At 33.4% G+C, this 12,909-nt stretch overlaps 1 protein-coding gene across 1 annotated transcript in view; it reads left to right on the forward strand.

Annotated features, from left to right (window-relative positions):
• SCN1A (sodium voltage-gated channel alpha subunit 1) overlaps positions 1–12,909 on the forward strand; it is a 141,637-nt gene that overhangs the window by 118,828 nt on the left and 9,900 nt on the right. Inside the window, exons 20-22 of the mRNA XM_081581222.1 lie at positions 722–895; positions 4,041–4,163; positions 11,085–11,366. Coding sequence (XP_081437348.1) covers positions 722–895; positions 4,041–4,163; positions 11,085–11,366 — 579 coding nt within the window. The remainder of the gene's footprint in view (positions 1–721; positions 896–4,040; positions 4,164–11,084; positions 11,367–12,909) is intronic.

The raw sequence follows: 12,909 nt of genomic DNA on the forward strand, positions 1-12,909 counted from the left end.
TCTGCATATTTCTCTGATGAAATAAATTTTATCTACATGCTACTTTAGATAAGAAATAGTTTTTTTCACCATTTAAATGAATATAGACTTAGATATAAAGTATCATTGAGGTTCATATTAGAAGAAGAATACATATTATAGTCTAAATGAGAAGGAATTTTATCCTACCATCTTTGTTACACCATATCTTTGCTGATAAACATAAACTGTCAACAAAATGAAGGGGACAAATGAACTCAACTGTATAGTAAAATTAGGTGATGTATTGATCAATTATAATTTCTGCTTTATGAAAAATATAAGCCTTTACTTTTTATTTCTTCAACCTCCTTTCTGTGGAAAAAATAAAGAGGCCAACAGGAGGAGGCAAAAGATATGAAACAAAGAGAATAAATAACTTCAAGTTGGGATACCAGCATCAAGACATGACATCAAGAACTATTTCCTGGACAAGTCATTTTAATTCCTTAGAGCTATGCTTTTATTTCTTCCTTTTGGTTAGATCAATAGAGAGCATAACTTTTCTCCTGATTCATTAAAAGATCTTTGAAAGAAAGAAAAATAAACATCAATAACTACTTTTCCTCTGCCCTCCTATTCCAATGAAATGTCATTTTATATATATGAAAATCAGGAAAAAATATGTAATCAGGGAAAACAGCCTATAATAGTTGTAGTATAAAAGTTTCAGAAAACTAAAATGCATAACTTTTCTTTATAGGCATTTGAGGATATATATATTGACCAGCGAAAGACGATCAAAACAATGTTGGAATATGCTGACAAGGTTTTCACTTACATTTTCATTCTGGAAATGCTTCTAAAATGGGTGGCATATGGCTATCAAACATATTTCACCAATGCCTGGTGTTGGCTAGACTTCTTAATTGTTGATGTAAGTATCTTCCATATTTTTGTCTTTCATTCAAGGTAATTTGTCGTATCTACAAACTAATTCCAAAATAGTGAATCTTTGATCACCCTGTTATGTTGACAGGATATGCTACTTAATAGACACTAAACTAATTCACCGAATAATAGTGTAGTTTTTGTAATAAATAAGCTAATTTAGTACTGATTTAACATTGGGAGGATGGGATTTGTGGTGGTTATCTAAGATAAAAAAGTCTACTTCATGCAGTGATGAGAGTTACTCTAGAATCTAACTAGATTTACGGCAAGCCCATAATATACCAACAGCCCTTCACAGAGTTGGTGTATTTAACAATTAATACTTCATCAGCCCAAAGCAAGTAGCTGTCTTTGAGATTTGTTAAAGGCAGACATCATGCTTTATGTTTGGCATATTTTCAGCTTTAAAAGTGTATTTTCAAAATACCACAGACTTCATAGACAGCAGTTTTATTCTCCTAAAATGATAATCCAGCAGAACTACTCAATTTTCTTATGCAAAGTATTTCTAGAACTAAGAGCCATGCAATATCTTTTTAATTCTGTTGAACAAAGGCAAATCCAGAGCTATTTGAAAAGCTTATGAAATGAGTAAATTAGAAAAAAAAACAACCTCAAGAGTGAAAAGTGGCTCATATTCTACATACATAAATAGCTCCTACAACTCAACATCAAAAAGCAAACATCCCAATTAGAAAATGGGCAGAAGAACTGAATAGACATTTTTCCAAAGAGGAAATCCATATGGCCAATAGGAACATGAAAAGATGCTCAGTATCACTAACCATTAGGGAAATGAAGATCAAAACCATAAAGAGATATGACCTCACACCTGTCAGGGAGGCTATCATCAAAAGGGCCACAAATAAAAATGGACAAAAGGGAACACTTGTACACTGTTGGTGGGAATGTAAATTGGTACAGTCACTGTAGAAAACAGTATGGAGGTTCTGCAAAAAACTAAAAACAGAACTACCATATGACCCAGTAATTCCACTCCTGGGTATATATCTGGAGAAAATGAAAATATTAATTTAAAAAGGTACATGCACCCCAATGTTCATAGCAGTATTATTTACAATCACCAAGATGTGTAGGCAGCTTAAGTATCCATCAAGAGATGAATTGATAAAGATTAGAATACTACTAAATAGAATACTACTCAGCCATAAAAAGAATGAGATTTTGCTATATGTAACAACATGAATAGACCTGGAAGTTGTTATGCTTAGTGAAATAAGTTAGACAAGTGCTGTATGTTATCACTTAAAGGTGAAATCTACAAAATAAAGCAAACTAGTGAATATAACAAAATAGATTTCACAGATGTAGAGAATGAATTAGTAGTTACCAGTGAGGAGAGGGAATGGGGGAGGGGCAAGATGGGGTAGAGGATTAAGAGGTACAAACTACTATGTATAAAATAAGTAAGCCACAAGGACATATAGTATAGCACAGGGAATTTAGCCTATACTTTATAATAACTTTAAATGAAATATAATCTATAAAAATTTTGAACAAATATGTTGTAAACTTGAAACTAATAGAGTACTGAAATCAAATGAATAATTGCTTAAGCATTTCACAAAGATAAAAAAGTTTCTGCTATTGATATTTCAAACACTAGAAGTTATTTCATATTTCAACTCCTCAAAAACTTTCAAATTAGGCTTTAAATCTAAATGTAATTTAAACTTTTTAAAAATTTCTAAGCTTTACTTTTCTTTATTATACTTATTACATGTCTGAACTTTTTAGTGGAAGAATAATGATTTTGTTATTGTAAGTTGGTTTTGAATAGCCATTTCCAAAATAGTTTAGGAAAATAATTCTATAGAGAATTTTGTAGTTTTGCAACAGTAATACTTTCATTTTTCAAGGTTCTGTTTTAATTATTTCTTAAGGATCAGTGTATCACTCTAAAAAAAAGACAAAAGGAATTATACCACATCTCAAGTAAAGTAAAAAGCATAGTAAATGTAAGCCAACTTAATACACTAAGATATAGAAAATTTTGCAAAAATAGCATTTTGTTTATTTGGAACTATCCAATATTCTATTCTCAAGCCAAAGAAATTCTATTTGGATACAGAGTTTTGGTCTTTATTTAAAGAATCAGACACCTAAAATTTTATTTCTTAGTTATTGCATATTTCATGCAAATGAAATTTAGTTTATTTAATAAGTATTGACTGGTCATTTTGGGTCAAGTACCATGGCAGGAGGTTCTAAATTAGTATTAAAAATTTGAGTAAATTTCATGATGGAATTACTTTTAACTGACATTATTTATATAGAAATAAACTTTAGGCAAGTGAAAACACCAAGTATTAGCAAGACAACAAAAAAAAAAATCACTGCCAAAAAATCAACCTCAAAACTAATGTGGCTTAGTGCATTGATTTCGGAGGGTATCAGTTATCATTAATTGAAAACACCAAACAACACAGGATAGAGATTGCTTGCCTTTTCTGATACAATCGCGGTTTTTACATTTTATTACTAGCCATTGGCAAATCTCTAAATTCAGCAGCAACTTAATAAAGAAAGGATGATCGATGACATTTTCTTGTACCTGGCTTTCTTCCTTTTGAAAATCAGTTTTTATTTAGGTTTTCTAACTACTTGAGGGATTAATAAATCGCATGACATTTATTGTTTTTTTATTCAACTAGCTTTAAATAACAACATGAAAGCTACTTTCTTTGTATCAAACTAAAAATATTTCCTTAAAATTTTAAGTGGTTTACTAAAAACATGTAAGCATTTATCTTCTAAATAATTATAAATAAAAAATGTTAATTGTTACAACATTGCAATTCAACTATGTGTGGAAGTGTTAGTCGCTCACTCTTGTCCGACTCTTTGCAACCCCATGGACTGTAGCCTGCCAGGCTCCTCTGTCCAGGGAATTCTCCAGGCAATATTGGAGTGGGTAGCCGTTCCATTCTCCAGGGGACCTTTCCAACCCGGGGATAGAACCCAGGTCTCCTTCATTGCACATAGATTCTCTGCCATCTGAGCCACCATACTTCAATAAAATAAAATTGTAATAAATTATAATTGTGTTACAGAATACTACAAATTGAATGGCAATACTATATTTATTGATTTTTGTATGCTTTCAGGTTTCATTGGTCAGTTTAACAGCAAATGCCTTGGGTTACTCAGAACTTGGTGCCATCAAATCTCTCAGGACACTAAGAGCTCTGAGACCTCTAAGAGCCTTATCACGATTTGAAGGGATGAGGGTAAGAACCATGAAAGAACCTGAAGTATTGTAGATAGCCAAAATTAAACTAAATTTTAAAAAAGGAAAACTCATGCATGCAAAAGGAATGGCAAATCCTTGCAAAATTGCTACCTTATCTTTTTATCTGTTGCATATTTACTTCTAGGTGATATGCAAGAGAACTTAGGCCTCCTTTGAAATGACATAATATCATTTATCTGCTGTGCTCATTAAAATGACTTTATTTCTTAATCCATTTTGGGAGTTTCCTTGCAAACCAGTACACAAAAAAGCAGATGAAATATTAAAGTACTATGTGTCATGATGATGATGATGATGATAATCAACTAAAATAAATCCTACATCATGTGGTTCTCATTTGTGATGGTCTAAACTGTGTTCAATTAGTTGTACTGAAAATAATATAAATCATGCCTAAATATTAAAGAAAAAAATTTTAAGTTGTCAAAATTTTGTCTGTACAATGCCAAAGTTAGCCTTATTTGAATGTTCAAGGGTAGATATTAAAAGTTAATTGAATTTCAAAGTTTTTAAAAAGTTATATTAATATAACCTCAACCTGTAACTATATTAATCTTAATTTATATAAACAGTAATATTGACTTTAAGATTATATATAAGTGCTAAGTTGCTTTAGTCATGTTCAATTCTGTATGACCCTATGGACTGCAGCCTGCCAAGCTCCTCTGCCCATGGGATTCTTCAGGCAAGAATACAGGAGTGGGTTGCCATTCCCTTCTCCAGGGGATCTTCTGAACCCAGGGATAGAACCCAGGTCTCCTGCATTGCAGGTAGACTCTTTGCCATCTGAGCCACCAGTCTTATGAGATCCTCACATTTTTACTAAAATGTTACTCAAATTCTCTTCAGGATATGTGAAAATAAAGTTTATTTTCCACTTAAAATAGAGAAAAATATCATTTTTATATATTCTACTTGAAAGGATTTTTTTATGTTTTTTTAAAACATTTGATTGGAAGTCACATTTGAAAAGGGGCTTCCCAGGTGGCGCTAATGGTAAAGAACTAGCCTGCCAATGCAGGAGACTTAAGACCTGGGTTGGGAAGATCCCCTGGAGAAGGGAGTGGCAACCCATCCACTATTCTTGCCTGGAGAATCCCCATGGACAGAGGAGCCTGATGGGCTACAAGTCCATAGGGTCGCAAAGATTTGAATATGCCTGAAACCACTTAGCATGCATGCACATTTGAAAAGTTTTCTGATATCTGAACAGCTCTAAAGATTTGAGGCTCTTATAATTATTTCAGGTTTGACCTTTTGTAAGTTGATTAAATCCATGAATTCAAAGGCCAGACATTTTCATATTTAACACCTTACTTCCAAAACAATACTGGCCCTATGGGCCTTTAATTTTTATAGAAAGGACCTTCTCTATAATTTTGATCAATAATGTTTTTATGCTGTAGGGGAAGCCAATTTTTGAAACTTGAAAAACATAAACTCATTATAGATACTGATAGGAGATGAACTCATCATTTAAATTATCACATTTATGAATATAGTTCTTGCCTCATAATGACAGCATGTATACAACCCTAAAATGGCTGATGGTTTCAACACGTATTTGGCATTGTAAAGACAAAGTAACCTGATTATTGATTCTATTTGTGTGTGTTTGTTTCTGGTGTTTGGAATTTTTGACTTTGTTAAAAATATAAACATATATGCTGGTGAGGATGGAAATGATAATGATGATTATAATTTAGAAGTGAGCTTTGAATCTATTCAGAAACTCTCATTTTATTCTTTTCCCTAGTAGCATAAAATCACAATGGCTATGTCAAAGCGTAAATCAGACTCATTTTATTTTCGTTGTTTTGTCGCTTTTTCAAAGCATGTGCTTTAATGCAATATTACCAAGTAAAGCATGTCGTACAGTGCTTGATAAGAAGTTAGAAAGTGAGAAATAAATTATCATCACTTTGCCCTTTATGTTTTGCATGTTTCATGCACATTTCTGGCTGACAGCTTTGAAACATTTATTGTATTTCAAATTTCCAGTCCAAATTTTTCAACTTGTAAAATTGAACTGAGTGAATTGATGTCATGAATAACTTGAGTAAAATACATTTTGTATTTTCAATTTCCTTATCTAGGAAATCTTAAATACCTTCTTCTTTTTCAAAAGAACTCAAGTCTTGATTGATAGGGAAACAGACAGAGAGCATCATATGCAAGTAACACCAATTGTTCTGTCATATCAGATTTCTAACTAATAACAAACTATATATTTCTATTTTGTATAGGATAATCTTGCTCCAACTTGGATGGGGTGGAGCGCTGGTTCCGCCCCTCAGCCCTTTATTATGGGTACTGTATTACCCCTTTTGCTTCCTTTCATCCTTTCACTGTGACTTTGTGTAGTGGGATGAGGGAGGGTTTGGGAGGGGTACTATTGTACCACAGTAAGAAAAATACAATATTTACATTCTAATCCCCTATTTTCAATTGCCTTAACTTTTCTTTCGAGAAAAATACCTTTTGTGAATTTACCCTCTGTGGATTTGAAGCCCAGCTGTTGATATCCTTATTAAGTTTCACTGAATCTGATTAGATGTGTGTATATCGAGTTATCCATTTATGGGGAGATTATCTATCTGATTGATGATGGGGGGGACCCCGGTTCAGAATGGTTGAATAAAATTTTTAACTTGTCAAGTTGAATGATGCTCTTTGAGTCATTTAAAAGGACCTTTGCTATTTTCTACATTGGTCTGAGTCCTGAAAATTAATATCAAGTTACCAACAATGGCTTCTTGCCTTGTTGATCTGTGTGAGCAGATGCTGGAGTGTAAAACTCCAGGGTTTCATAGACTGGAATTGATTGTGTGATCATTCTCATGTTTTATTAAGTGTAAGTTTATAGTGGTTATTTTCCAAATGCAAAAAACAAAAACATATTAAGATAGAGTTGACTGAGCAAATGCGATATGTGTTTTAAATGGGAAAAGTAAATTTGAAAGGATCCACTTATTTGAATTATACGGACAAGAACACCCACCTAGAAGTAAAATATCATGTGTATTAAGATAGTATTTAATACATAAACTGACTTCATAGAATACATTACTCCCAACTAACCTCTTAGTGTCTTAGAAGACAGCACAGTGAACGCCTAAATAAAAATGAATCTGCTACTGCTGTGCAGTGCTCAGTCGTGTCTGACTCTTTGTGACCCCAAGGACTGTAGCTTGCTAGTCTCCTCTGTCCATGGGATTTCCCAGGCAGGGATACTGGAGTGGGTCGCTATTTCCTCTTCCAGGGAATCTTCCCCACCCAGGGATCAAACCCACATCTCCTGTTTCTCCTGCGTTAGCAGGCAGATTCTTTACCAGTGAGCTACCTGGGAAGCCCCACACTGTTTATTCTTAAAGTTTGGGATAATGTGCAAGGGTGATAGTTATTTCTGAGGAAGAGAAAAAGTTAGAATTTTTGTTTGGATAATTGATATATCTTATCTCTCAATAATAATTACCTTAAGTAAATCCCACAACACAAATGAAGACATTAGGTTTTTAAAAGATTTTATACTTTTCTTCATACTTTAAAAGGGGTGATTTCTACTTTGCCTATTTTTGATTTTTATTCACAGTCTTTTCAGTATTTTGATTAAAGAAGCAGTAGAATCCAAGAGTAGTATTGATTTGAAGTTCAAATGCAATTTATTTAGGCAAGAGGACAATTCTGCATGTACCAAAATTCCCAACATTAATTTGCATATTTAATTGCCAATTTCTCATTTTGTGTTGATTTACTTAAAAAGGAGCTAACAAACCAGAGACAGTTTCTATAACAGTGAGTTGTGCTAAAATACAGAAATTCTATTGGATGATGCTGTGCAAAATGGTTGTGAGGAGAAGCACCTCTGCTGTTAATTCATTAAGATAGTTCCTTTCTTCTACACCTCCTTTGATGCAGCCTGAAACCTCAATCTGTTCTTTCCAGTTGATTAGTCCAGTTCTTCCTAGTGCCTTCACCACCTGGAAACCAATTACTGCAGTTCCCTGGAGCCAGAAAGGAGTTAATACACCTCTCTCTATGCAGAACCAAGAAAGGGCTTGGGGCTCTTGGGATGTGAGTCCTTTCTCACATCTTTCATTGTCTAATTAATGAAATTTTAAGAATAGACGGACCTCTGTAGAGTAAGTCCTTTTATCTTATAAAAATAAACCTTTTCTCTGTACCAAATGTATGCGAACATTGTAAATGTACCTTGAAACATGCTACTGCAGAGCACTTGCTTGTGTCATGTATTATACAGAGTTAATTTGAACGCACATCTAATCCCCAGGTTCAAAGGAAACCCCTCAGACTTATTAGCTAACCCCACATCTTTTCTGTACAGTTCTTTATTCTCATTCCTATATCTAGAAATAACATTTAAAATTTGTTTTGATTAATAAATACTAAGCTAACCTTTACTTCATTCATTCAATCACCATTTTTATAGTCTTATATTCAAAGTACTCAAAGCCTTGGAGAATTCACAGATAAATTTTTCTATCTGAAGTAAAAAAGAAAAAGCCTACCATCTGTCAAGATTACGGGAATGCAATTAACTCTAGTACAGAGCAGTCTGGGTAGCAGATAAGTAGGGACAATTAGTGCAGTGGAGTGGAAGAAGCACTAGATGCCACTCACAGTCTACATTCTGAGCTGAAGCTGGCTTAGCTCATTTTTCTCATTTGCCAAATGAGAATGCAGTAGTAAAATATCTCTATAGTCCTATCCAGTGCTAGAATTCTGATTTTTGAATTCAAAAAAGGAAACATCTCTATCTTAGAGGCTAAACTGAGCAGAAGGGAGGCTTCATGACAAAAGTGCTGCTTGAAATACGGCTAGTGAGAAGAAAAGTGTCTCAGAAGGGGAGGAATTGGACAAGGAATTTCAAAGGAAATGGTGTCTCAATTCTCTGGTAATGTTATTAGTATATGGTGACTACATTAGTTGGATTGGCATGAAGGCTAGGTAGCTAGTGAAGTTAAAACTAGACATGTAGATTGAGGAGTGATTTGAACATCAAGGTAAGGCAAATATTTGCTAATCAGTGGAAAGTCATTAAATAACTTTAAATGAGAGTTGAAGAAAATTAATTCATTTTACATGAATTAAAGAGACCGTTGGAAGACAATAGTACAAGTTGGTAGTAACAGATGTCAGAACTAGATGGCGATCATGAAGATGGAGAAGTGATAAAGGTGAAAAAGGTTTTGAGGAAAAATGTGAGACCTGCAGCTGGATATGAAAAGAATTCAAGAAATAGGTATAGGTAATCAGTGTTCTGCTCATGGCCTAAACTGGGTGTTGTAGGTTTTAAAATAAAAGCTTATTTTAATGTGTGCTTTGTGTATACACAGTAGAAACAGCTTTTTAATCTGGATGGTAGGCAAAATATTTGGAAAAGGAAGGAAATAATAACTTGATTTCAGCTTTCAAATCTTGAAATCAAAGAAATCTAAGTGTATCCACACATTTAAAGTGAAGTATAAAATGAAGACTTATTCATTCAACTGTATTAATACAGATGGCCACATGATATAAGGTGAGGGGCCATGTGTCAACTTGGTAGGCTTGCATAGCTCACATCATCTGGATCTGCCTAGATAACTCAGCTGACTTCATTGTTTCATTCTCATTCCTCTCTTTGTCATTAATGGTTTTTACTTCCTTTGGCCCACTTATCACACTGTATTGTAATTCCAGAAGGCCTAGAGTTCTTGATAGACTTTAAACACAGCTCAGAAGCATAAGGAATTGCCTCATCTAGTCTTGTTTTTAGACAGTCAAAAAATTTGTTTTAAGAACACATTGGTATCAAATGGCAGGTAGAAGATACTTTGATGCCTGTTGTTTCTTTTAGATCAGGTTGACAAGAATGATAGAAGTACACAGGTAGAATTGAATTTAGCTGTGAATGTTCAAGTCTGAGGCATCATCTGCTACTTAGGAGCATATTAGGGCCTGTCTTTCTCTCTTAGCTATTCATGTGTATCTCCAAAGGGAACTATAGAGAAGGAAGCAAAGACAATCATCCCTACAGTCATCCCTGCTAAATATTAAAACACAGATTTTAAACTTGTGGTCCAGGAATAAAGATAAAGAGGGCAAAAATGCTTCCATTAAAAAAAAACTGTAGATAATTATTTAGCACATAACTTGATGTAATCACATCAGATTTGGGCACTATCACCCTAAATATGGCATCTCTCCTTTTCTTATTTTCCTAAGAAACTGATTTCTAGTATGTTTCATTTAAAATAAGTTTATCAAATTAAACTCAGTAAATGAAACAACTGATATGACTGGAGCTTGAAATAAGCTATGTGATGATCTAATGAAATACATGATGCTAAATTGTCTTGCTTCTTATGCAAAAATTATTATTAGTCATAGTGATGCATGAATAAGGACAAAATTATTTTAGGTATTTAATAATTTTATATTTATACACCTGAATTTTTTTAGTTTATTAAAATATATCAGTCAGTCAAATCAACTCTTGCCCCAATATTTTAGTTTCATTCTTTAACATATTGCTTTGTTTGATGAGTTAATCTTCTCTGGTAGGATTTCTTACTTATCTTTTTCTAATAAACAAATTTTATGGCTTCATCTGGCAGCAAATTCCTCTGATTTTGTTTTCCCTTTAACCTTTTAGTACTTTCTCCTCTCTTTTAAAAAACTTTTTATCTTTGTTATATTATCTATATTCATTTCTCTAAATGTATGCTTTTGAAAGAATATATTTCATTTTAAGACTTTTTTATTTTGCTTTTAAATATCTTAGAATAGTCTTGATATTTAAAAAATAGAATCACTAAAGATTACTAGGGGGATAATGTTTTTTCTTTTAACCAATAAGAATTCTGACTTTTCTTTTTTTCCATTTGTGTATTAGGTGGTTGTGAATGCCCTTTTAGGAGCAATTCCATCCATCATGAATGTGCTTCTGGTTTGTCTTATATTCTGGCTAATTTTCAGCATCATGGGCGTGAATTTGTTTGCTGGCAAATTCTACCACTGTGTTAACACCACAACTGGTGACATGTTTGACATCAGCGAAGTGAATAATCATTCTGATTGCCTAATACTAATAGAAAGAAATGAGACTGCCCGATGGAAAAATGTGAAAGTAAACTTTGATAATGTAGGATTTGGGTATCTCTCTTTGCTTCAAGTTGTAAGTGAACACTCTTTTCTCTGAAATGTGTTTATTGTCTGGAATAATAACAAAGTGATGACATACAGCTGTTGTGTAGTACTAAGAAGAAAGTTTGTATATCCTTTTTTCTAATTTTGATTTATTAGTACAAGTTTATGAGCTCAGATGGGTGGAAGTGTCAGTATATTTAAGCAGTCCAGACATAGTTGATAGTGGTCAGGTATTTCAGTTATTCTCCTATTATTCTCTCTTCCCATATGAACAAGTTGATGACTAAGTCAACAAATTTGCTAATATTTTTCCTATTGCATTGGAAAGCTTGTTTCACTGATGGATCACCCTCTCCCCTCAAACACACACCCTAAACACACCTGATTGGATTGTAACAAATTGGTGAGAATTAGTTGCTACTCAGTTACATCATTTGGATTGAAGATTGGGGAATGATATTTAGCCTTTAGGATTAGATCCTCATAGTAAAATGGAATGATACCAGGTAGCACTCAGAAACAAATGAAACACAAGCAGCTATTTTCCCATCGCAAATGGCCTTTAGTACAATTACAGAAGCCTTTTTTCCCCCTAAATATTCATGTTTTCACTACTGGGTCTCTAAGACTGAAAAACCATTCACAATGTATAAAAATATAAAAGATGGCGGCCTCTTAAACATTTTCATTTGATGCAGCTTCTGACTGCAGCTGCATCACAAAGCAATGGATAAAAAGAGTCCAGAGTATTATGAAAAACATTGTAAAAATACTGTTCTATTTTGGCCACTGAAAACTCGTATTTAAAAAAAAACTGCAAAAATTTGTTCCTGTGGTTCTATAGTCCTTAGGGCAGAAATCTATTTTATTTCATCAGAGCTGTGTTTCCAACAAACCTGCACTGGTCAAAATCCTCCTGCATCTCTTTCAGAGTACTGTGGTTCTTTTGCAAGTTCTTTCTACCTTCTTGTTAGAAATTCTTACTTCTTTTGTAGATGTTTCTGACTTACTCTAAACGTTCATGGAATTAAAATAGAGATTTTTAATATTTGGATGAGTATGATTTCTTTGAATATTATAGTAGACACATGATGGTATTTCCTTGGGCACTTACCCTAACACTTAACTAATAACCACACTTGTAAATATCACTAATGTATATCAGTTCCTCCATAAAATTGAGAAAGAAAAATTGAAAATTTCAAGCAATCCCTTAAAATACTAGGATAAAGATGCTGCACAAAGCCAGTAAATAAATTCTGCTACCAAAGTACTGATTTACACTTGGCTATACATAGAATCATCTCTCTGTTGGTCAGCAATTCATTGAAATGATTCCTTGAATCACCTTTTATTGCTTTTGTACCTAGTGTGTAATGAACTTGTTCTGTCATTGACCTCAGCCATTGACACATTCAAAATTTCCCTCTTTGGTAGACAAATAAGTTCTATTTTCTAGCTAAGAGTCTTTATTTTTTCTTCACTGCCATTACAAGCACCCATACTTGACTTTCTTCCCAAGACATCTACCACTTCATAAGTGTTAGTGTTATAAAAACAAAGATGTGTTA

The sequence above is a fragment of the Giraffa tippelskirchi genome, chromosome 3, assembly GCF_054371585.1.
Source record: "Giraffa tippelskirchi isolate mGirTip1 chromosome 3, T2T-mGirTip1v1.2.pri, whole genome shotgun sequence".
Taxonomy (NCBI): Eukaryota; Metazoa; Chordata; class Mammalia; order Artiodactyla; family Giraffidae; genus Giraffa; species Giraffa tippelskirchi.